The sequence below is a fragment of the Triturus cristatus genome, chromosome 9 (assembly GCF_964204655.1).
Source record: "Triturus cristatus chromosome 9, aTriCri1.1, whole genome shotgun sequence".
Classification (NCBI taxonomy): Eukaryota; Metazoa; Chordata; class Amphibia; order Caudata; family Salamandridae; genus Triturus; species Triturus cristatus.
Window position 1 is genome coordinate 519682113 of NC_140592.1, and position 26416 is coordinate 519708528.

Below are 26416 nucleotides of genomic sequence, written 5' to 3' on the forward strand. Positions count from 1 at the left end.
ATGTGAAGTGGGAGAGGAAATTTGAAAGGGTTTTCCAAGACAAATTGGGGACAATATCGGATTTTGTTTTTACAATAAAAGTCAAACGCCAAGTTGTTCCAGTCAAACATAAGTTACGCAATATACCTCTAAGTGTGAGGAAAGAACTTTCTGATATGCTCCTGCACCTATGTGAACAAGGCATTATTGAAAAGGTGGAGGGTACTCTTTGGTTGTCTCCTATAGTTCTTGCGAAGAAAAAAAATGGAGAGCTTAGGATGTGTGTGGATTTGAGGTGTGTCAATGAGGCGATTTGGGTGGATAATTTTCCCTTGCCGAGGATTGAGGACCTTATTACCAAAATTGGTCACTCTTGTTGGTTTACAAAGCTTGACCTTATCATCAAGTGGTATTAGATGAATCTTCTCGCCATCTGACTGCTTTTGTTACTCCAGAAGGGACTTTTCAGTTCTGCAGGATGCCTTTTGGCATTGCTTCCACAGCAGCAGTTTTTCAGAGATTGATGTCAAGCATGTTTGATCACTTATCTCAAGTAGTGGTTTTCCAAGATGACATTTTGGTATTTACAGAAAGTGAAAGTGAACATGACACAGTGGTAGGAAATGTTTTGAGCATATTGGAAGCAAGAGGTGCCACCTTAAGGAAAGACAAATGTATTTTCAAAACCAGGGAAATAGAGTATTTGGGTCATGTTTTTTCAGCCGAGGGTATCAAACCAAAACCTTGTCTTGTTAAAAGTATTTTGGATGCCCCTGCTCCGAAGAACAAAGACCAATTACTTTCCTTTTTGGGTCTTTGCGAGTTTTATGCTAAGTTTTTGAAAAATTTCGCAAATTTAACAGAAGCATTTAGACCTTTGCTTAAGAAAAATGCAGACTACAAATGGTCTGATTCTTGTGATCAGACTTTTAAAGTTATAAAAGAAAGAATCATCAATGCTCCAGCTCTGCAATCCTTTTCAGAAAAAAGGGACACTGTTGTCACTGTGGATGCTTGTGAATATGGTTTGGGGGCTGTCCTTACTCAAATGGAGAATGGAAGTGAGTTCACTATTGGTTTTGCTTCACATACCTTAAGGGATGCAGAACGAAAGTATTCTGTGATCGAAAAAGAGTTGCTTGCATGTGTGTGGGTTGTGGAGAAATTCAAAGCTTATGTGTGGGGCAGACATTTCACGCTAAAAACTGATCATTGCCCTTTAGTTAATATTCTGTCGGGAAAGAAGATCAAACGCACCACAGCCAGAATTTCAAGACTTGCTGCTAAACTGTTGGAAGTTTCATTTACAGTAGAGTACATTCCAGGGGGAAAAAATTCCCGAGCTGATTGTCTTTCTTGTCTTCCCATTGATGAATGTGACAGTCATGATTGGGAAGACGAGATTGAAGAATGTTTTATTGCATACATAGGTGACGCAAGCTTTTCAGAAAGCGAGTGGACTTTTGCACTGGATTCAGATTGCACGCTAAGTGAAGTCATCACATTTTTGCAGTCTGGTTGGCCAAGAGAATCCTCATTATCTAAAGAGGTACAACCTTTTTGGAAAGTTGCGGATGAATTGTCCTTGGAAGGTAACTTGCTAGTTCGTGGGGAGAAATTGGTAGTACCTTCTTCTCTTTATCAGCAGGTGATAAAGTTAACTCACAGTGGGCACTTGGGTTCTACTCTGACTAAGAGGAAGGTCAGGGAGAGGTTTTGGTGGCCCCGTATGGACTCACAGATTGAAGATTTAATATTGAACTGTACTAAATGTAAGTCTAGTGATAAGGTGTTAATAACGGAACGTGAGGTTGAGTCAGTACGTTTGTGTCCAAAAAGAGTGTGGCAACGTGTCAGCGTTGATTTTCTAGGTCCTTACCAGGTTTTGCCTCATAATTTGAGGTACTTTATTGTGATGGTAGATCATCTTTCCAGGTGGGTTGAGGTCGAACCTGTATCAGAACCTACTACAAGGAAAGTGCTTGAGTGTTTTTTTAAAGTGTTTTCTAGAGAGGGTTTTCCAGCAGAACTTTTGACTGACAATGGTGTTCAATTTGTTTTGTCTGAAATGTCCTCTTTTTTAGAGAATTGCAAGATTAAACATTTGAGAACACCCCTTTATCACCCCCAGAGTAATGGGAAAGTAGAGCGTTTTAATAAGGTGTTAGTGGAATGCATTCAAGCTTCCATTAAGAGCAATATGGATGTGGCTCAGTCGATCCATGAACTGGTGTGGTCTCACCGCACTACTCCACATTCTGTCACTGGAAGATCTCCTTTTGAACTCATGAGAGGTAGAGAGGCCGCTACTGAATTATGTCCGTTTTGGATTCTTAAGGTGTTGCCCAAACCAGGGAATATTAGCATTTGGTGTGAAAATGCTGAATATAACTCGAATTTGTTCAGTTCAAGAAAATTGGAAAATAAAAAGGATTCGGTGATTAAATCTTGCAAGCTAAAAGTAGGGGATTGGGTTCGCGTCAGGAATCCTGTCTTGGTTGGAAAGGGGTTGTCCAAGTTCAGAGATCCTGTTCAAATTTGCGAGGTGAGGAAGAATGCTGTGAAGCTCTCTGATGGTAATTGGTGGGGTATTTCTCGTGTTGCATTAATCCCACGCGATGTCTCTGTTCCAAAGGCAGTTGCAGAATTACCAAGAGGCGAGTCTGTTCCACGTAGAAGTGATCGTATACACAGGAGGCCCACGAGATTCAATGATTTTGTTTCTCGTTAAAATTTTAAAGGGGAGGGAATGATGGTTGGTGTGTTATTATTTGTACTGTTTGAAATTGGGGTTCTATTCATGTTATTTAGGAGATGTCTGCATTGATTTAAATGCGCTGTTATTTGGAATTGTATGTATTAAGAAATGTATAGGTGGTGCATTGCTCTTCTACTGTTTTTAATTTGCTTGTTTTCTTTATGTTAAAAAAGGGGGATGTGTGGTAATGTGTTTCTAATATGTTTCTGTAATGGAATGCAATGAGCTCATGGAGCAAGTGTTCTGAATGTTGTGTTAAGATTCTGAATTGGTCAGTTGCTCCTGAGCCCTTTCTTGGTTGGATGTATACTCCTAATAAACCACCTTCTACCAGCAAATACTGAGTGGTACATCTCTACAAGTCCCTCCTTACTACCACCGCTTTTTTAAAAAAATGTATAACATGGGTGCTGGGGTTCGCAATGCAATAGGTCTTGCATTTGCAAGAGTTTAAGCTATTGCATTGTAAATGTCTATGCCTATTATTTATCTGTTTTAAAATCAACACATAAATAAAAGGCATTGTCATTTACAATGCCAATAGCTCAAACTCTCGTAAATGCGAGACCTATTGCATTGCAAATGCTTGTATACTTTAGTATATATTTATGTGTATGTACTTTGTGGGCTCTGGAGATCAGGCCCTAGGACTTGTCTGCTTCCGCGTAGGGACTTTTTTTCTGTTCACCTGCCTCTATTTGACTGTCTTGATAAAAAAAACACCAGCAGAGGTCAGAAAAATACTAGAATTGCTTTCTGCTGAGGGACTTTCTTTTTTAGGTCTCCCCTAGCGTTGCTGTGCAAATGCTTAGCTCGCTCAGTGAGATTTATTGTAAATGAGGAGTTTGAGAAAAGGGCTTAAAGCCCTGCCCCTTATTTCCATTGGCTTTAGTCACCGTTTATGGTAAACAGTGGCCTGTCATTGGAAATAAGCTTTCTGGGGTGCCTCCTCTTCGCTTTGGTCCGGCCCACCCGGACTGGCTCGCCTGCCATCCTTCTGTCGTGAAGCAGTTTCTTATCTTTATGAGGCTGTTATATAAACAAGCCATGCGATCCAGTCCGGATGGGCCATCCCAAAAGGAGGCAGGGCTGCAGTCAGGCACAACGCACCCCACCCGTCACTTTACTCCCTCGCTCTGCCCGCTCTGCCTCAGCGTTGGACCGGTCTCTCCCACAATGTCGCAAGATGGCGGAGCTGAAGGTATCTGTCTCACTCTCCTCCGTACCGTGGTCTCATCTCATACTGCCCCTAACGCTCTTTCATGACTCACTGAGGAGCATACTCGCTCTCTTCCTGTCCTACTTTCTCCTTTGGCCCTCCACCGTCCCCGGGTCCCAGTCCCGTCTCTGTCTCTCCTCACGCTGGCGCTTGCTCCTTTTGGTCTCAGTTCTAATCTCTCTTCGTATTCTCCCCCTGTGTCCGGGTTCAAGCCCCGCCTGAAATGTTGTCCCTAGTACTATGGTCCCAGTTCTCTCCCCCTTGGTCTTCTGACCCTTCACCCCCTTCCTGCCCACTAGCTGTGTCCTTCTCTAGCCTCACACTTCTCCACATGCTGCCATCATCTTTAAATCCTGTCGCTGGAGCCAGGCCTTGCAGACAGTAATATTTAAAGCGCCTGGCGGGGTACGGAGGCTTTGCATTTAAGCAGTGGCGCGATGGCTCTTTCCAGGCCCTCTTGAATACCCCCCAAGCTGTACTACGACAGAACACTCCGTCCGTAGCTTAAGGCCATTTTTTGGCAGCCAGCAGCACAAGGCTTGCCTCCAGTCCTCTTCTTCCCTTGTACTCGCCCCTCTCAGCCCTCTGCTCCCCACGCCTCTCCAAGCTCACGTTGTATCTACAGTTTCTTAACACAATCTTTATCTCGCCATCCACCCAGCACCCTTTCTTCTACAGCCACACACCACCATAAATCAGAGGGCCACGCCGGACCAGCATGTGCAGCATCTTATCATCACTAGGGAGTTCTGTGCACACTCCCACCCAAGCAGGCTCATAGCAGTTGGTTATCCAGATTGTTTTTGTTTTTCGAGGCACTCGACACGCAAACGCCCACCAACCATCCTCAACACACACATAACTGTAAGAAAGACATAAACAGCTCAGCTTGTGTTTCCGTAAGGGAATCGGTGAGTGAGCCGGCCGGAGTCCCAGCCCCTGCATGCTCGGTCAGATCTGCCCAACCGGTTTTAATTTTTTATTAAACAACTAAGCTTGCCAAAGAACACAAGGCTTGCTGCTCCCTCCGTACACATCCAGGCATTGTGTGCTGTTCCTCGATGGGGTTTGTGTGATTGGCACATGCGCTGCGAAAACACTCCGAGGCGCTTCCAAAACACCCCCTCATAAAGGTGGCATGGGGACGTACATCCGTTATTTCACATTTGTATGACATCTCCTGTCCCTGCTGTTACACAAAAATCCTCTGTCAGGCATGTTTGCAAAGGCAGCGGGCACTGCCCCTCGTCCAACCTCCCAGTCACTAGGGCACACATGCCTAAATATGGAGAGGCACCCAAAAACAAGCACCAGACTGACTACTCGTACTGTTTATGCGGAGGACTAATTTTTTTTTTTAAACCAACGAACGACATTTCATATCTGAACCTGTCTCCCCTGCTAAAGTGTCCCTAAAACCAACTCACGATGATGGCTCAAGGCAGTGCCCCCTGGGTTCTCCTCAAAGACGAGAGCTCCCAGTTGCCTAATAGAGTTACCTAGTTATCGGCATGTTTCAGAAATACGTGGTTGCAGAAATAATAATATTAACCTATCTACTGATGGGGCTGTTTTAGCTTGAGAAAGTTAAAAAAAAAAATACGTTTCTACATTTTACCTAACAAAGGGGGTTTCTGTGTCCACAACAGCAGGAGTTAACATATGTGAGGAACGTAACCACACACAGACACGCAGATAAACACATACTTAGTAACACACAGAAAGCACAGAAACTCGCACATATAAAAACACTCATAGAAACAAGTATAGAGACACGCACAAACACCATACACACCTGTAGTGTCCCAAGCACCAAAGAGACACAGACACACAATTGTACACAACATATTTATATATGCAATAAACACAAATATGCAAGAACACATACAAGCACCTATACAGACTCACAAGCACGCATACAAGACTCGGGCACACACAAACACACACAGAACGGTACTATAACGTAGGTCAGCACACACACATGCTACCAGATTTACAGTATGGGCACATAAATATGCCCCACGTTTCTCTTTAGCACCAGGACGCACAGCACCCAAGCCAGTCCAAGCAACAACAAGCATTTGCAATGCAATAGGTCTCGCATTATAAAAGTGTGAGCAGTTGGCACTGCTAATAATAATGCAACATTAGCTATTGGCATTGTAAATGATAATGACATTTATTTATGTGTTTGTTTTATAAAATAGATAAAAAGGCATTGTCATGAACAATGCTAATAGCTTAAACTTTTGCAAATGCGAGACCTATTGCACTTGTTTCAGTACTGAAGGTTTTTTTAAATTTTTAGTCACTACTCAAAATGAAATCCAGTTTATCAGCATTGCCAGTGCTCCTTTATGTTTAATGCCATAAATGAAACACAGTGTTCTAAGCAGATTGCTAAATAGCATCTCCAGCCCCGATCACAATGTCTCACTTCATGCTGGACAGTGGGCACCCTGTTTACATGCAGCGCCAAGTCGGGGTGAACTAATGCACAGGCTGAAGTCTGTCAGCCTCCGAGGCTCAAAGCATTCCTTGCAACAGTCCGCTGTGTCAAGGTATTGCCATGGGTACAGCACACGCTCTGCAACAGCAAGTGGTTTCAAAGTTGAGGGTGACTTCCTAAACTTTCCCGAGGTGTTCATCATGTTTGGTGACAGCCTATTTATGCTGACAGCCCAAAAAACTGTTTGTGGTTGTGTGTTGTGTGTGTGTGTGGTTTTGTGCATGTGTGGTTGTGTGTATGGTTGTGGTTGTGTGTGTATGTGGTTGTGTGTGTGTGGTTGTGTGTGGTTGTGAGTGTGTGTGTGTGGTTGTGTGTGGTTGTGTGCGTGTGTGGTTGTGTGTGGCTGTGGTTGTGTGTGTGTGGTTGTGTGTGTGGTTGTGTGTGTGTGGTTGTGTGTGAGTGTGGTTGTGTGTGGTTTGGTGTGGTTGGGGTGTGGTTGTGGTTGTGTTGTTGTGGTTGTGTGTGTGTGATTGGTTGTGTGTGTGTGGTTGTGTGGTTGGTTATGTGTGTGGTTGTGTGTGTGGTTGTGTGTGTGGTTGTGTGTTCGGTTGTGGTTGGTTGTGTGTGTGGTTGTGTGTGTGGTTGTGTGTGTGGTTGTGTGTGTGGTTGTGTGTTTGGTTGTGTGTGTGGTTGTGTGTGTGGTTGTGTATGTGTGGTTGTGTGTGTGTGGTTGAGTGTGTGTGGTTGTGTGTGTGGTTGTATGTGTGGTTGTATGTATGGTTGTGTGCATGGTTGTGTGCATGGTTGTGTGCGTGGTTGTGTGCTTGGTTGTGTGTGTGTTGTGTGTTAGTTTGTGTGTTGTGTGGTTGTTTGTGTGATTGTGTGTGTGTTGTGTGTGGTTGTGTGTGTGTTTGAGGTTGTGTTTGAGGTTGTGTTTAAGATTGTGTGTGTGTGTGTGTGTGTGTGGTTGTGTGTGTGTTTGGTTGTGTGTGTGTGTGGTTGGGTGTGGGTGTGTGGTTGGGTGTGGGTGTGTGGTTGGGTGTGGGTGTGTGGTTGGGTGTGGTTGTGTGTGTGGTTGTGTGTGTGGTTGTGTGTGTGGTTGTGTGTGTGGTTGTATGTGTGGTTGTGTGTGTGTGTGGTTGGTTGTGGTTGGTTGTGGTTGGTTGTGTGTCTTGACCTTATTCTGGAGGACCATACTATGGTTAAGTGTTTCGTGGCAGCTAAAGATCTGGTAACTTACACAAACATTATTGGATGTAATACTTAACAAATTGCACTATTTTTACCAGACCTCTGCAGAATGGAAAGTAAATAGGACTGGGAACTTGGTGTGGTGAGATGATAGCACCAGCCAAAAGGGCATAATTAGAAACTATGCCTATTTCACTTGTCACTTATGCAGATTTTTGGGACTGGTGATATTTCAAGAGTATTTAAAGTGCCACATGATCTTTTTCCATAGTTAATAGCAAAAATTATCAATAGGTGAGGTGTCACAGTAGATTTTAACCGCAGATGCACCCCAAATGGTGACATGCATGTTTAGCCTAGATGTACCTAAAAGACTTTATAACACTAGAAAAGAGCTTTTAAGAGCTCAGACCTATCTAGAGGGTGTGGTAAAGCCAAGTGTACTCTTCATTGCATTGGGTTCTAGGTGGCGTAGGCATTTGTATTTGTTTGCCGTTTGTTGGAGTAAGGTGTTGATGTGTAGTGTCTGCAAGCCAAGTGGATGTGTGTAAGAGCTAGTTGCCACAATATGCTATGCATTGCTTTCTATACGGATTTAAAGTGTGCCAGTGTATGAATGACTTGCAGAAGTATATTAAGTATGCAGAAGTAGGATTCAGTGCGGGGTGCAGTGAGTGTGTGTGTGTGTCAGTGTGCTATGGACAGTGCTTCAGATGTGTCAGTCTGATGGTTCAAGAGAACGAACAGTGGGGCTCTTGGTGTGTTGGTTTCACAACGGTAGTTTCTTAGAAATCTGATTTGGGTGCTACACAAATGTGTATCTGTTTATTTTGTTAATAAATAACAGAAATTAGTGCTACTCCGGAGCACTATTTGTAGATCTTCCTTGCGGCCATTTCAGACATCTTAACACATGGATACATTTTCAAAAGTAACGGGGAGAGCACGCATATAATGTGCTTATTCACAAGCAGTGAAGGCTACAGAATTCGCACAGGCCTCCTTTATTGCCATAATCACTCTTCCTTATCAGCCCTATCAGTGCCCACATACAACAGTCAGACGTTTAGGCTCATGTTTCAGGGAAATTCTTGCAGCTGAAAACAGAGTATACATCTAGCATTTGATTGAAATGGCTCCCGTGAAACATCCATGGAGAGGGCTACAACAATAAAACCTGGTAGAGAGCTTTATCTAATGACCAGACTGGACTTGCATTTATTTTATTTTCAGCTATGAGGCATGTCTGTGGCCTGTTATCTTGGTGCCAAGTCTGATTCCGGGGCGAAGTGCACGCAATTTCTGTGGAAAATCGGCACCCCCTTTAAATCGGCTGCTCTGTGCTGTGGACTGAGGGAAGAGTTGGATGTGCTGAGCTGGGAGTGAGCAGAGAGTGTTTCCAAGGGTCAGTGATCGGGACTGGCCAGAAACAGAACCGTTCTTGTAATTTGAAGTGCGCCCGAGTTTTTATTTATAAAGCTTTATATAGCGCTGGCGAGACCCGTGGGTATCAGAGCGCTTTGCAAACAAATAAAAGAGGGTGCGAAATGAAAGCACAAGGACAGACGAAAACTCAAGCAAATGTTACACTTTAAATGTACTCGTGCTGCCTTTCACCATCACATTTCCCTAACTACGAAAGAGAAGAAAACAAAACAAGTGTATAACAAGCAATGGCCGAATGTGAAAGTCATTAGGCCTAATAAATAATTTGACTCAGGTACGGACACTGCATTAAAACATTGGAAGAAACGTCCATTATAGCACCTTAACTAGCTCAGAACAAAACATTCTTCAGTCACACGCCCTGCATTCTTTCCATTAGCAAAAGCCCTCTCCCCGGTCTCCCCCTGAAAGAAGGAAAACACGCAGGAAGATCGGCAAGAATGTGAAAAGAAAAGCATCAGATAGATCATCTTCCTCAACTCACAAACCAACAAATAAATAAGCTGCGAGGGGTTAGGGACGGAAAGCGATGCTATTCTGAAATGTCCAGGCTGCAGGAAAGCAAGGCTCCACTTGCAAAATAAAAAAAATGAACAAGTCACTCTCTTCATAGGTAACCACCTTTCCACTCCAATAATGATTTATTTTATACTCAATACCACTGTACACCCTGGATCCCAGCAGAAACACATGCATTTCCATGTGAAGAGACTATCGAGATTACTCCTTTCAGATATGCAATGTGAGCTGCAAAAACGGGGGAGGCTAACATTTGTAAAAGTCACTTACCTCTTGCTACGACAAAACTCAAATACTGAATAAAAAGAAAAGGCCAGGGCTAACGCTCACCGGGCTAGGAGGAAATCAAGAAGCAATGAGATCTAGCCAATTTGAAAAAAAAATTAAGTCCACAAAAAATGTTGGGTAACATGGATTAAAGTGGGGTTTTTTTTAAACGAGGTTTGCTGTGTCACAGCGTTAAAAAAATCAAAAAACTTTAATATGCCTCACTGCACAAGAGCACACGTATGCCTGCTGCCTACACAATTGCACAACTCGGAGGGCACATGGGGAGAAGAAACGGGTGGGCGGTAGGAATAAGAAAGATGGAGTTGGTTTAGAGCACACGTATGCCTGCCGCCTACACAATTGCACAATTCGGAGGGCACATGGAAGAGAACAAACGGGTGGGCTCTCAGTTTAATGTGCCTGAATCTTCAGAGATGTGTCCGTTTCAGTCGGAGGCTGGGAGTATGTGCGCGGTGGCGAATGCGTTTATTATTTATTTGTATGCAGATAGAGAGAGCCATACGAGTAGGAGCTTTCAGTGACACCTCGATTAAGTGGCCCCTTCATCACGTCCTGTTGCCTGTCTATTGTACAGAAATCAATGAAATGCAATGAGCCATATTTATTATTTACCGGTTACCTTTTCTCAAAATAAACGAGTTTTTCATAAATCTCTCAGAAAAAGCAAAAAATTAGTATAGCAAAAGTTATCTTGCATGGAATGCTCAGTATTCGATTTTAGATTCAAGTTTTGGTTCAGTGCAGTAACGTTTATTTATTTACTCTCAATCAGTACTTTTACTAAGAGTTAAAAACTTCTATGTGAGTGCATGCCAGGGAGTAGAGCGATGACGTACACAGTAGTGATTTTTGTAAACCAGGAAACGGGTGGGCGGTAGGAATAAGAAAGATGGAGTTGGTTTAAAAGAGAGAACCAGGTATTGAAGAGCTATAAAATGACTACACACTGGGTGTGAAAGAAAGAGTGAATAGTTTTTGTGCATGGAAATGGTGCTGGGTGAGTGTGTGCAAGAAACAGCAGAAGGACTGTACCTTAAAGAATGCATACATCTTGACTGTTCCTAGGTAGACAAATCAGTGAAAAAAAACAGCAGACACACAACCCCTCTGTCCTAAGACCACAACCCAGGCAGCCTTTCGCATCACCCCTCCACGAAGCGCCTAGAGGTGGCTCAGTACACAAGCCCACTCAGTTCTATTCCAGGCCCTCAAAAAGGAGGTAAGTGGCGAGGCATCCAATACCAAGCAACGAAGGGAGAGGAGACCGGCACTCCTCTGAAGGAATGCACCTTTAAGTAACTAAAACAGCCAAGATGCCTGTGCTCGCGTCACACGTCATAACTCCGAAACCATTCACTTCTCATTTTCATTCTGTCCCAACCTTTCACACTAGAAAAAGGTGATATGTTTTTTAAAAATGTATTAGAATGGTGTGTGCAGTTTTTATTGGGAGCTCACGCACTGTATTCAAAGTTTCACTTAAGGAGAGCACAGATACAGTGCTCATTTAGCTGGCACGGTGCTTCTCACATGCATGTGTGTGTGTAAGTATACATGGGCATGTCTTTTCCAGAGTATCTTACTTTTAGCACCTCTGCCTCAAATAAAAAATGCGAAGCAAAATGCTTAGGCAAGTTTCAGAACCTTTTTCATCAATACCTGAATTTATGCAGTTTTTAGAATTTGGAGCAGATATATCAGTGTGTTATTTCCACCCATTAGCTTTCCAACTCAGACAGCAGCTCTTTAACCAGGGATATTTCGAAACTCACAACATCCATGATGTTATGGGGACTCTTAGCCTGACAGAGCGGTGCTGGGCAGGGTTGCGGGATGAAGCAAGCTGAGAACAGGAAACATCAAAGACGCTGATGACAGGGGAAGGAAAAAAACTCAAGCGGTGCAGTGCACGTAGTCTCTAGGGCCCGAGGTTTTACATGCCGGAGTCCTTGCAGGACTGTCGTGCGTGAAGCACAATAGATGCAAATCCAGTTTATTGTGTTTAAAGCTAGATGTTTCTTAAAAGTATACAGAAATATGTCTGCCACACATGAAAGGTCGATGTGAAAAAATGATGGTTGGACATTTGTTGACAGATCGGATACAAAAGTTTTGACTTGACTTGTATATGTGTGTGTGTAAGTATATTTATATCATTTGTACAGGGCACTTTCTGACATTGGGAAGGCGTGGAATAGCTGTCAGCAATTCGGCAACTTTCCAGTGCCAACAACATAAAAGTGTAAAAATACTAAGCCTGGCCCCATTTAGAAAAATAAACCAGCCCCAATACGGAGAGAAGCAGAAATGTCCCAGTTCCCTGCTGGATCAGTGTGTGATCTGTGAGCTAAGACACTTGATACAGACACCCCACCACTGACTCGTGGGAAACACAGCAACAAGTCCTGCTACTTGACACGTGTGGCACTGCGTTCTTTTTAAACTCGACAGCTCGTGTGTGATGCAAAAAAAACCTAGGAGAGGTGTGCCAGCAGGGTGCCACGCAGGGCACTGCACTCTCCAGGGCACTGCCTACTCGCAGAGCACAGCTATAAAGATAAAACACAAGGACAAACATCTAAAGATAAGCATCGCGATCACGATAAAACATCAAAGCGGCCGAGCGGCCGCGAAAGTGAAAGACAACGAGTGCTTTTAGGCTGCCAAATGGTGCGCGCGCCCGGCACACATGCACAGTAGTTGGCGGCCTGAAAGCACTCGTTTGCATTTCCAAAAGTGCTTACTATAAGTTTCGCCAGAGCAGCGCTAAAGCGCTGTCTCAGGCGAGACCTAAAAATCCACATATGGCATCTCCCCTCCTGCTGCTGGCGGGGTTAGTGGGAGGAGGAGACAGAGCCCTGTCGAAGTAAGAGCCCCCCGGCAGTCCATGCCCTCCTAGCTCCCATCTCTGGACTCTTACACTGGAGGCGGCAGAGGTGGGAGTTTCATTTCTTGACAGCTATATACTTAAACAGATGATTAGTTTTTAGAAGTTTTTGAATCAATTGCAAGACGCGCGTTTCGGAGACCATCACAGTTGAGAAACTAAAGGAGGACAGAGAGGCAGTGAGGCGCAAAGACACTGGATTGTTTTTCTTTGTGTGTGTGTGTGTGTGCGTGTGTGTGTGTGCGCGCGCGCGTGTGTGCATACCGTAATGTGTACAACAGGGGTATTGTGTGTGGGGGAGCACAAAGGCAGAGTGCGTATATCAACATTAGCAGTGTGTGTTTGTGTGTGTGCACGTGAGAGAGAGATGAGAGAGAATAGACTGAATTGGAGACTGCATGCATTTGTGCTTGCTGCAGGCCACGTTTGTGACAATATCAGGGAAATACACAATTAAAAAACGCCCAGCAGATAATAAAACAGGCCACAATCAGACAAAAAACTGTCTTCCACTCTGGCCTGTCAGAATAGCCCTCTGGGCACTGCCTAATGGCCCCTTAGGCCAGTCCAACCCTTGGCAGCAGAGAAGTTGTGAACATGAACGGTGTGGGTGAGGACACAGAAGAGCATCATATGTCTGTACAGAGGAGAGTGAAGATGCGGGCAAACAGCCATGGCCTACATCTCCCTGCAGGAAGCCTGTTCTGGTGAGTCCGCACACAAATCACGTGTGCATACAAGGGTAGTGAATGAGTGCATAAAGCGAGTGTGTTTGTACAAGGAAAGTGAGTCTGTGCATATATAAAGCGTGGGTGACTATATGCAATAAAAGTGAGTGTGTACGTGCAGAGTTTGTGTACCTACATTAAAGAGTGTGCTGTGGGGGGGCTTACAGCCATAGTGTGTGGCTCTGTGCGAGCGCATAAAGGGGGCTTTTTGTGGGCATGCAATGGGTGAGTGCATAGAGGGACTCTGCCTATGTGTTTTGTCTATGTGTGTAGGAATATTGTGCAAGTGTGTAGAAATAAAGCATTCAGACACTGGCAGGCATTTGGGAAAAATGTGTGTGTGTGTGCATAAACACAAAGAATGAGTGTGTGCACAATGAGAGGGCAATCAATAGTTACATGGCCGTCCAGTCCACGGCAACTTGGAGGAGAGAGGTAGAACATGGGTCCGGATGTGTGATATGTATGTATGCTGGTAAAACTCAATAAAATATGTTTAAAAAAACAAAGGGCAAGTCAACAGATCCTTGTCTGGCGGGTCCTAAACTTATTTTGTTGACAACAATATACAACGTTTTTTTCTGCGGCACTTCCAAAATACTCTGTCCCATTCATTACAGTAGAAAACATATGTTTGTGCCTCCATTCAAATGTAAATACTCGTCTCTGTGCAAAGCTAGCACCCTCAGGCAGTGTAGCGCACTCAACAAACTGCACTCAACCCTTAAATCCCCAGCTCAGGAACCACAGAATAACTACTCACCCATAAAACCCATTTGCACACTACTAATAGTGGGGTTTGCTTCTGACCATCGCATTGTACCAAGAAGTCAACCCCATTAGAGTCGAGTCCTCCAAGAGCCACACTCCCTGTAGGGCACGTGCGCATTCATAAGCGCACACAAAAAAAAAAGCATTTGCAATGCAATAGGTCTCGCATTTACACAAGTTTAAGCTGTTGGCATTGTAAATAGCAATGCCTTTTTTTATATTTTGGTTTTTAAAACATAAATAAAAGGCATTGCCATTTACAATGCCAATAGCTTAAACTCGCGTAAATGTGAGACCTATTGCATTTTTAATGCTTGTCATATTTTTCTGGCAACTGCCCTGTTTAACTTTCTTGATAGAAAACGACCAGCAGACGTCAGTAAAATACCAGAATCACTTTAGCATTCTCTAGATTCCAGTCTATAGAAATTGTCTACCACGAGCATCTGTAGACAATAATATTTTTTTCAAATCTTGTATTTTCAGTGATATGACCACCGAAGGCCCTGATTTTATATTAAAAACAGAGCTTTGGTCTATACCATTTCCGGCTGAAAGGCAATATTTCTCTCCATGTGTTCCCATACCTGGCGTGTCACGCAGTTTGGTGCATACTTTCCCTCCATGTTAAAGAACAGTAGATGTTTCAGCACCCAGGCTAATGCGCTCCATAGCTAAATACTTATAAGGTCCCAAAGGCGAGACCGATTGCATCGCAAATGCTTGTTGATACCAGGTTGCCACTTTGCCAAATTGTCAAACACCCTCTTCCAATAACGCAGAAACGGCATAATTCTGTGTTTTTTCTGTGGCTTAAAAGTCTGAGTGGTAATCAAACGATAAACCTGTGAAAACGGCATGAATTTTAATTAGTTCCGTTATGGGCCCAGACCCCCCCACATACAATGGCAGAATAAGCATGCATAAAATAAAACACACCACACAATTTTAGATTGGAAACGATATTGCTGCAGGTTTATTACATACAAAGTATGCAACATACGGTGGGTTAACTTACGGGCGATCCAAGGGCAGGCAGCTAAACTAACCTATGCTGCCCTGCCCACCTGATGAGCCAAGCACTGTGGGAATAACCCCCAACCAGCACTACCCTTATCGGTGCGATCCCCTTACTGGATCACGTGACACATTGGTCCCCTATTACTCACGCCCCTTTCAGGGCGGAGCGTAGCAAGGCAAGCCCCCGGTTGTTCAGGCCCACAACCGCCCTAGGGACTAGCGGGGCGCCAACGTCATTGTTCCAGGACCCTCTCCTGAGGTTTGTGTGGGTTTGGCTCTGGCACCCCTATTGTGCTCTTGCAGAGGTATTTTTTGTACCCAGCCTGCTTCCAGATCGCCCTGTAACTCCTCCACAGCTCTGGAGGTGGCCCCCGTCGCCTACGGAGCCCCCCACCAACCAATCAGCACGTTATTCACTTGCACCCGGCTCCCTCTAGCGCCTCTTGTATGTCCAAGAGAAACAGGTCCATTCCGACCTGTGACAAGTGAACCATGTCGGCATCAAAATAGCCTGTCGCCTTCATTTGGAGCAGCTCATGTCTGATAAACCCAAAACCTCTTTGGTCTGTGAACTTGCGCATTGCACAGTTGACCCTTTTGCGGGAATGTTCGATGGCTTCGTTGGACTTAGCCCCGTGCCAGGCCAAGCGTGGCACAATCTCGGACCAAAACAGCTCGCATTGTCCCATGCGCTTGCTAATCTCCCCTAGGTCAGTCTTCTTGCCAGGCCCTGTTCCAGCCTATTCAGCAGGCTGGACCACTTTAGTATGTGTGAAACCCTGCATCCACTTCCTGCGCGCCGCCCACCGGGCCAGTCTGGCGACGAACGAGTGTCCGATCACCCACACACGGAAACCTGGCAAAATAAACGGATGCAATTTTCACACGTATTTAATTCTTCAGTATTGCAAAGCATTACATGTTATGCTGTTCATCTTCGCTGCACACAAATACACGGGACGCAAAGTCCGTCACTGTAGTCCACTGCACACTTAGTAAAACATTTCCTTGTCTAAACAAAGGGAGGGGGGGAGGGGGGGAGGGGGGGAGGGTGAAGCACAGGACACGCTGCCAGTGGTTGCCCCACTCAAGGACGAATGTAGCGCTTGAAGCATATGGATTCCCAGCGACCCACTTTCTTTATGCTTTCCTGTCCCATGCCTGCCTTAAATGCTGTGGTGGCAGCCCCAATCCTGAATGAGTTGCTTGAAAATCTCCTGCCAGGCCGGGCAAGCCCTACTCGCCGGAGGCAAGCACCCATCCCCTTATCCATTTGGAATTTAGAGAGAGGCACCTGGTCCTCATGTATCAGAAAGTACCCCGGGCCCTTAGGGCGGATGGCCAAGTATTGTTTGACTATCTCCACTGGGCAGTATCTGGGGTCACCCAGAGGCATTAGCACTATGTCCCTCCCCTTCCTAGCTTGGTCAGTCGTAGACTTCCTGAGATGGATCACCAGCCTATCTGACACGCATACGTCGAGGCTGCCTAATGCGTCTCCTGACTGGTCATTTTTTGCCCTCGCCACCAATTCGCTGGTTCTTAATGCTCCAAAGAACGCAAGGCAGAAAGCTGCTGCGAAGAGTCGAGCCTCAAAAGCTGAAACGGTGACCTGTTCTACTACGTCTAGCATTGACTGGAGTGTGTGGAAGTCGATGGGGGCCCTGGTGTCGGGTACTCTGACTTCTTCCCTCGCCCACCCTTTTAGAGCTGCAGAGATCAGAAATGACTTGGTGGGATCTTGTTCCCTTCTCAATTTGGCGTCATGGGTTACAGCTGACAGATGACCCCGCACCCACGAGTGGTTCTTCCCCTGCCTTTTTGCCCAGAGTACGAAGCCCTGCACCCGCCGCTCTAGGGGGTGCGATGTTTGACCCAGTGTCATTGAAATGTCATGAAAAGTTGCCAGCTGATTTCTGTATCTTTTCCTGGTCCCTGGTGCCAGAGAACATTCACCCATCGCTCTCAGCTGTTGTTCCATTTCAGCAGTCTCCATAGCTGCACCGGGAAAGGGGTCATCGCCGCTCTCGCTCGTGGCCAGGCCTCCCGGAAACGGAGCCACTGAAATCGAGAGAGAGCGTCAGCTGCTACATTCTTTACTCCCTCAATGTGACGAGCCCTAAACTCTACATTGCAGCGCATGCAGGCCCTGAGCAGCTCCCTTAACAAATACAGAACCAGGGGGCATTTGGCTGTTTGCCCATTGATGGCTTGTACCACCGCCATGTTATCCGACCAGAATACCACCCTCCTGGCTGACAACGCCGCTGGTCACAGGTGAAGTGCAATGACAATGGGAAAGAGTTCTAGTACTGTTATTTTCGCAGTTATGTTCTTCCTACGCCAAGCATTGGGCCATTTCTGAGCGCACCATTCGCAATCCATTATGACTCCGAAACCCTCCCTACCTGACGCATCCGTGAACAGGCAAATATCTGGGCTACCAGCCCAAGGGGATCTCCAGATGACTGTGCCATTGAAACTCAGCAGAAACTCATGCCACATGAGGAGGTCCTCTTTTAGACCCTTGGTTAGTCTAATCGTGTGATGGTTTTTGCGCACATTGGCCGTGGCCCTCGCTAGTCTTCTCGCAAAGACTCTGCCCGCTGGGACTACCCTGGATGCGAAGTTCAGCTTCCCTAACAGACTCTGAATGACACAGAGAGGAGCTTTGTCCTTGCCCAGGAGAGCCTGGATATCCGACTGCAAAGCCTACACCTTCTCGGCAGGGAGCCTGGACACGCCCTTGACCGTGTCCAACTCTATACCCAGGAAAGTGAGGACCTGCGCCCGACCCTCGGTTTTTCCCGGGGCTAGGGGAACCCCTAAGCGCCCTGACAATTCCTGAAAATGATGAAGTGCTGAGCTGCAATCCTGTGTCCCTGCTTTCCCTATGAAGAGGAAATCGTCGAGGCAGTGCATGACCCCCCTTGTGTTGTATGACCAACTGAGAGCCCACTGTAGGAAACTGCTGAACACCTCAAAGTAAGCGCAGGAAACTGCACAGCCCATCGGCATGCATTTATCAAAGTAAAATTTGTTCTGCCATATAAAACCCAGTAGATGGTGACTGTCCGGGTGCACTGGGAGCAGGCAGAAGGCCGACTCTATGTCCGCCTTAGCCAACCATGCACCCCTCCCTGCTCTTCTGACCATGTCAACCGCCATGTCAAAGAAACAGTAAGACACAGAACATTTCCCTTCCTCCAGCCAGTGATTCACTGAGTTACCTTCTGGGTAGGATAAATGATGTATGAGGCGGAAAGACCCGGGTTGCTTTTTGGGTACCACCCCCAAGGGAGACACCAAGAAGTTATCAAGCGGGGGGGAAGGAATTACCCTGCCACCCTCCCCAAAGCCCTCTCCTTCATGATTTTATCATGCACAACCTGCGGTAGATCTCTGGCTGACTTCAGGTTTTCTGCGTCCCTGCCAACTAGGGGGCCCTGGTATGGGATCCTGAAACCATCTATGAACCCTTCAGCGAAAATCCTGCTGTCCTTAGCGTTGGGGTAAGCCCTGAGCAAGGGGATGAGGGTGTCGATACAAATAGTAGAGGGTCCCTTTACTGTGGAAAACTTACAATCAGTGCGGACAGGCGCTGTGGGGGTGGCTGGGCCATCAGCTCTGAGGGGGGAAAGGGGTGGGGGGAAGTGGGAAGGCAAGGCGCCGTCCTGAGTGCCTCGCTACTTGGGAGGCATGTTGGCGGCTGGTTGGGTGCTACAGGACAATGCTGTATGCCCGGCGCCACACTTGCTGCAAATATGGGCAAACTTGCAGGCCTTTCCCCAAGAGCAAGCGCCTGCATTGTACAACCTGCAAGAGTTTGAGTTAAATCGCTTGCCCCCCCTGCCATGGCTGTTTCCCCCCCGACCCCCATGAAAGGACGGTTTGAAGGGACGCTTCGCTACTTGCTTCTGGCCTTTGTAGTTTACCTGCCCCTTCTGATTCTTCGACGCCCCCTTGATGTCTGGCGTAAATTTCCCCATGTGTTCCACCCAGACTTGAATTTCTTTCTGGTCCCAGCTAAGGTCTGGACACATCGCCATCCGTTTGCGGAATTCGCGATCGTAGTTATACCACCCGAAACCCCCTGTTTTTTCCACCTCATCATGTATTACGCGCGAATACTGCCACATAGCGGGCGCCTGTTCAGGGAATTTCTCCGACACCACTGCTGCCAAGATCACGAAAGCATCCCCCCATGTCTTGATTCTCTTCTCTGGCCAAGCCTGAAACTTCACCTTTTTATCCTCTTCTTTCCCCCCCATTCTTCTAGTATCCTGACCCTCCGCCCCGTGCATCAGAAGGGTAAAAATGTCCACAAACTCCCTTCTCCATATCCCTTCCTTAGATGCCTGCGGTACTTCCCAGGCCAGGGAGCAGCGGCCTGACTTAAGTGGTGCAACTGTGACTAACGGCACTGCCGCCTCAGTGTTTCCCTTGTCTGGCACTGGCGGCGCTGCGGGATTGGAAGTGTCTAAGGGTTTGGTGGACAACGGAGCAGCTTTGTCCGGCTGGCCGATGATGGAGAGGAAAGGAGCTGCTGGGGGCTGTGGCGAGGCAGTGGCTGTTGCCGCACTCGTGGTAGCGTTGCTGCTTGCCGCTGAGATCTCCCTATTGTCGCGCTCGATTGCAGTTTGCGCAGTGGAACCCTGCTGTGACGCTGCTGCCGCTGCGGTGACTGTTGCATCCGGTCCCTCCTGAACCCCTCTCTGCACAGCAGCTTCGCCCCACACCCGCACGATAGGTGATGTACTTTCCCCCCTCGTCGCCTCGGGCACTGGGGTGGGTGTCTGCGATGTATTCACCAAACGTGATTTGAAGTCGTCCAAGATGCTCAACATAGAGTCCATCATCTTACCGAACTTATCAGAGTTCACGTCGGTGACTGGGATCAGCGGTGGCGGGCCAGCCGGGATGACTGCTGGCACTACTGCACGTGGGGGGGCAATCGCCCTAACTCTCTGGGATGGCGGCTCTGCTGGAAAATCCTTGTTCGTCGGCCGGTGTGCCCGCTTTGACCTGCCATGCGCCGTCTAGGCTTGCCCCGCTTTCCCCGTCGCAGGGACATCCTCAACTATACCGGAATCCCCTTGTTTACGGGCATCCAGCATCTCTTTAGCCCAGGAGACTCCTCTGGTCTTCGCCATCTCCCAAAAGTCAGCCCATATAGCTTCCTGCGACGTGCTGGGCTGCGATTCTTCAACTGTGGTTGTCTGGGAAAACAGGAGGGGGGGGTTCCCTGGCTATCCATGCCTCTGGTTCGTAGTGCCGCAACTCTACTCTGGTCCTGCAGAGACAAATGAACATGAGAATCCAAGCACCCAGGCAACGGTGCCGACCTGTGGGTTGAAACTTTCTCCCATCACGGCTCTGGTTAGCAGCTTCCCCCCCCCTCAATTTCAGCCCTTACTTACTTTGATCCTCATCACCTCGCTCACCCTAGCTTGTCGACACGTCCAGCCAGGGGGGGATGGGGGGGGTGGTAGGCTCCTCTATGCTGTAAATAAAACAACAGGTAAGTGCTTATCCGGCTTGCCGACCTTACTTGGAGGCAATGTGAACATGGAGGGGGTGAGGCATGAAGATCATCATGATATGAAAGGGAGTGTGGGAGGTTGTCAGGGGGGGCTGTACCCTTGCTGTACCCCAAACAAATCTGCTGCCTGGTACCACACCTGCCCTGGCCCCCCCTTCCACAGCTACCGAATCGCGCTTAAAACGTACTGATTCCGACGTTAGAGTGGCCTCCTGACAGTCTTCCTGGTTGGTGTGTATACTGACGGTTACACCTTGTTGATAAAAATACAATCATTAAATCACCCACAAAGACCTCCTGTATGGTGAACAGACACATTATTCCCCCACCTGACTGCAGGACCTTGTAAACTGTGGGCCCTACCAGCTGACAGACCAAAGGGGTTTCACCCATAACTGTCAGTGTGGGTGTTACATTAACCATCGTGCACGAGTGACGCTTCTGCGACTTTAATATATTATTTTCTACCCTTCCTTTGCGGTACCATTCCCCTTTACCCCCCGGCGTGTAATACCTGAAAAACTTGTGCCTACGGCGAGAAGACGCGTCTCGGCACCTGCCGTGTACTCGTGCGAAGTGAAGTCCCTGCAATAACGTCGCCGGACGTCTATATTGGACCTGACTGCTGTGTACTTGCGCGCTGTGAACTCCTGCGACAATGGCGTGAAACGTCTGGCGTGGACCTGGCCCGGGAGACAAGAAGACATTTAGGAAACAGCTAGTTAACATTCTTTCGTTTGGGGAGGGGGGGGAGGGGATTAACGGTAGCTTAAGGTGTAGCGCTTTTGCGGGCACTCGCTGGGTCCGTTGTCGAACCAAACTCTTGCCCTCACCTTGCCTGCATCACTCCTGTAAAAGAAAGCCAGGATCGTTAATTCAACGTTATTGCACCCTGGCAAAATACCGGAGTTAGCGTGCAAGCTCGCCAACACTTCCTGGCGGTAAAAAAACATTATCCCCCGCGCCCATGCTGGTGCGGGTAAAATAAAATTATTTGGTATACCCAATCCATTTATATATGTTTATATTAAAACGACTAAAAATAAATGTAAAAATTTAACTGTGTGCTGTGATAAACTAATCAACCGTATTAATCAAGAGAACATACGTGAGAACGCATTTGCATGGCTAAATTAATAGGTGAATTAAGTCTGTACGCATATTGAAATTATATGTTTAGTTTAAGCAATGTTTATGTGATTTGCGCCTAAATAAACCTGCATTTAACGGCTTTAATATCGCATATGGCTAGATAAATACATACACATAAGGCTATTAGCAAGGGAATAACATTGTTTTATTCATTTCCATGTATTAATTATGTTTTGTGTTTCTTTACCTTAAGTTGACAATTTTGGCCTGCTAAAAGATGGCCGCCAACTGAATCCACGCTAAAGTACATGACTTCATGCGATTGACAGCAGAGGAGGGCGTCTGCACTGACTACGTAGCAACCTCTCCTTGAACCCCTGTACCAGGTCCATGAAGACTACTCTGGGCGAGAAGCCAATGTCCCTGAACACGGATGAAAATGTTACTAGTTTGGAACCAAAAGCCACCTTTTCCACAATAGACTGATACATTCCTAACCTGGGAACGATTTTCCCATACGCCTGGTTGAATACATCATCCGAATATGAACATTAAAAAATGTTGCTTAAATTCTTGGGACGGGGCTGAATTCAGCCAATGAAATGACTAGAAATTATAAAATGTTTCCTTTATATGCAAAATTTTAGTATAAATATTAGTAGTCCAGAGAGGGAAATTAGCCGCCGGTTACCACCCTATGATCTCGAGACACACCCTGATCGATGCTATTCACGACGCTGACAGCAGAGGACGGGACGCTAGACTCTTTGATGATTTTCTGAGGACCCGATTCTCACTTAGAGAACGACAATTAGCCAGAATAGGTAATTATGACTCAAGATTTATTGCACTTGTTAGGATTTTAACATGAAAATTTAAATTAGATAAAGAAATTGATTGTTTGAAGAACTGTGTCGGGTGGTTATTTCTTGAAATGTATATTTTATTAGCATAAGAATTGAAGTGTTTAACATCAAAATCCCTAGATTAACTAAATGATCCAGTTGGCCTCCGGATGGAGGAATGGTTAGGATGAAATTAAATAGAAGTGGTCTCCTCCATCCAAGGGAAATAAATCTGTAGTTCGGAAGGGAAATTGAAGACCCTCTCCCCTGTAGGCACGGATAGATTGATGTGAATGAATGTTGGTGTTATGGGCCCCACCAGCGTGTGATGTGTGTATGTGTGTGTGACTGTGAAATCATTCCGTCCGTGGAAGCAGGAGGAGATTTTGTGTTCTGAACTGCACCAGTTTTCTTGGTAGCAAGATGATGGTTTTTATTGTCTAGGATTGATGAGTTTTGTATATATATATATATATATATATATATATATATATATATATATATATATATATATATATATATATATATATATATATAAATATATATACCAGTATCCTGGGTAGCTAGAGAGAAATTTGTTGTTCTGATTGATGATTTTGGCATGTATATATAGCTTATTGATTATTAAGTGATGTTGATATATATATTAACACTATATGTTGAAGTCGTATTGAGTTCTATGTAGTCTGTACGGCTTCTGGGATGTAAGAAGTCGGTGACAATTCCGTAGTAGGACAGAGGTAAGCGCTGTTCTCGGGAAAGACGGGATTGTGGTTGCCCGTAGGTACATGGGGAAAACGCGTAAAAATTGAAGTTGCGCGTCGCATTGTCTGGGTTCGATTCGGTGGCATCGCTGAGTGTCGCCATTAGAGATCATTTCTGTGTGAGAGAAGTGTATATGATAGCAAAGAGTTATTTGTGAAATTTCAGTCTAAAGTACCAGGAAACCAATAGGTATGCCGATAACGCTTTTTATTGAAAAGGTAGCAGGTGTCTCTGAGCTTGTTAGAAGGACAGAGTAGAGGTAAGCGCTGCTTTGTTAACAAATGTTAAAATTCTGTAATAGGACAGACTGTACGATGTTCTCGGGAAAGCAGGATTCTGTGTGAATGAACAGTACTTCTTTGTGTGAACGTGCGTGAATGAAATAGCATTTGAATTAATTGCGGAACTCTGGTGTTACTTCTCAGGAGCATTACGTTTCCAACTATGTGTTTTAATTCCGGAGAGAACAGTTAATTAATGCGTGATAGAAGGGTGAAGTAGAGGGATGTGCTACTTTGCCAACGGACGTAATAATTCTGTAGTAGGGCAGAGGTAAGCGCTGCTCTCGGGAAAACAGGATTCTCGTGGGAAAGGTCTTTTTGCTATTCTGTGCTTAGCGGAGCAGACAATGGAGATGTTTGTACGTTGTAACTAACCAATATTGTAAATTCGAAACAAAGTCTACCGAGTAGTTTTGTAAAGGAGGGGTAGACTGAGGACAGGAGTCAGGAGTAGAAGCCGCTGCAGCGACTGTAGACGTCAGAAGGACCGCGCTGGGATTGGACAGCTAGTCAGTGACGTAGACGCTCCATGATTGGTGCGTTGGTGTGAGTCGCGCAGGGATTGGAAGTTGTGTCAACGACGTAGACGCTCCAGGATTGGTGCGTTAGTGTGAGTCGCGCAGGGATTGGAAGTTGTGACAGTGACGTAGACGCGCCAGGATTGGTGCATGAGTAAGAGTCGCGCTACTATTGGATTAAAGATCAAACCGAGGTATAGAAGACTAAAAGAGTTCACAGAAGACGGGAAAATGTATTATCATTCACCCGAGAGAAAGAAAAAGTCTGTGTTTAGTAAATTGAAGAATATATTTGTAAAGGACAAGAAAATTGTGACGAGGGAAGGACAGTTACTTCCTCCGGCAAAGACCACCGCATCCTTTATGGTTGCGAAATATGGGTATCATACCTGTATTTGGTTAGACAATTGGGCAAAATATACAAAGGAAGACGGAGTTCTAGCGTTTCCTGAGGATGGGTCTTTTAATTTGGCCATATTAAGGAATTTACGGGAACGGATGATGAGTTTAGATCCGCGACCTAGGCCTACGCAATTGACCGAGTGGGAAGATGAGATGCATGAGCGAGAAAAACAGAGAAATGGATCCCGGTACAGGTACATGTTCGGGCGGCCGAACGATTGAGAAACTCATAGCGATAGAATGAGGTGGTGGCGAGATGCCAGTATGACAGAAGGAGTATTTCCTCTTAGAACGGAAGGAGAAAGGGGAGGAAGAAAATGTCTAGAAAAAAGAAATCATGTAGAAACCCGGAGGTATGGGGCTAGTGATACAGATGACGATGTTTTAGATGATATGTTTTACAAAAGCCCGCCTCCATACAGACAGGAACCAGAAACACCCACTACAGGAACACCAGTAAGGGAGACCCTGAGAATCATTAAAACAGAAGTTATGACCCCAGAAGTAAAACGGAGAAATTCACTAAAAGAAAAAGAAACTAAGGCTGAGAATGAAAATTCTAGAGAACTAGCGGAAACTACCTTAGAATTGACTGAGAAAATAAGGGAACTAACGAAAAATATAGAAGCCGTTAGAGTTCCTGTGACCATAGGTCCGGTTATGCCTATTTTTGAGAAGCAGAAAAACAGTGAGCAAGGGCTAACAGTTCCATATGTGAACCAAAGACAGACAGAACAGTCCCTGATGAAAACAAAAAAAAGTTCCTGGGGACATGCTATGCGTAAAGGTGAACTTCCTGTGTCAAAGAATCCATTTTATTGTCAGTGAGCATAACTACTGAAGATTTGAATGACTGGCTAAAAGGTTTGCAGGATAAAGAAAAGGAATCACATACCATTGATGTTGCAAAGCTGAGAATGGTGTTAGAAGAACTAATAGTAGGGACAATTCCTACAGAAAAGCTGAAAAACTACCAAGATGAGGAACTATTGTTCCTCTGCAAAAGCATCACCTGGAGAGCAAAGAATTTACATGACAGACTAGCAGAAATAGCGAGTGAAATGGGAATTGACATGGACAAGGTAAAGGCATTACAAAAACCCTACCAAGTGGATTTTACAGAAAAAGACATTGAGAATCTGAACGCTGCAGGACGAATAGGGCAGATTAGGGACATAATCACAGTATTAAGGAAATGGGGAGATGTGGATAAGTGGAAGAGCAGGTGGTATAGAAAGCGAGATGACATCTCAGACAGAACATTCCCAGCATTTCCTGTGAGAGAAAAGGAAAAAGTGGTAATGGAGTTATCTATGAGAGAGATTCCAGGAGGAGGATATGTGCATGTCCCATGGACCAGACAGGACATTTTGTCATTTACCAATGATTTCCCTCGATTACGGGAAAAGCCGGTCGAGTGGTACAGACAGGTAGACAGATTTGTGAAATTGTCAAAAGTGTTGTGGATTGATCTAAATAGCCTGTTTGATATAATAGTGCCAGCAGACTTGTGGACAGAATGTAAGATAGTCATAGACTGGCCCACTAAAGAATACCTGAGAGATCCCAAAACAGGAGCTCCAGACCCGGAGGTCATGAAGAAGTATGAACAGGTCATGGCCTTCTTGAAGAATAAAGTGCCCCCAAAAGAACAGATTGGGTTAAAATAGATCGAACACATCAAGAAGCGAAAGAGTCAGTCCACGCATATTG

The 26416-nt window shown here is 45.7% G+C and overlaps 1 protein-coding gene across 1 annotated transcript in view; it reads left to right on the forward strand.

Annotated features, from left to right (window-relative positions):
- Positions 1 to 457: 457 nt before the first annotated feature.
- The window catches only part of TOP6BL (TOP6B like initiator of meiotic double strand breaks), a 2412394-nt gene continuing 2386435 nt past the window's right edge, over positions 458 to 26416 (forward strand). The window contains exon 1 of the mRNA XM_085627714.1: positions 458 to 1681. Coding sequence (XP_085483840.1) covers positions 458 to 1681 — 1224 coding nt within the window. The remainder of the gene's footprint in view (positions 1682 to 26416) is intronic.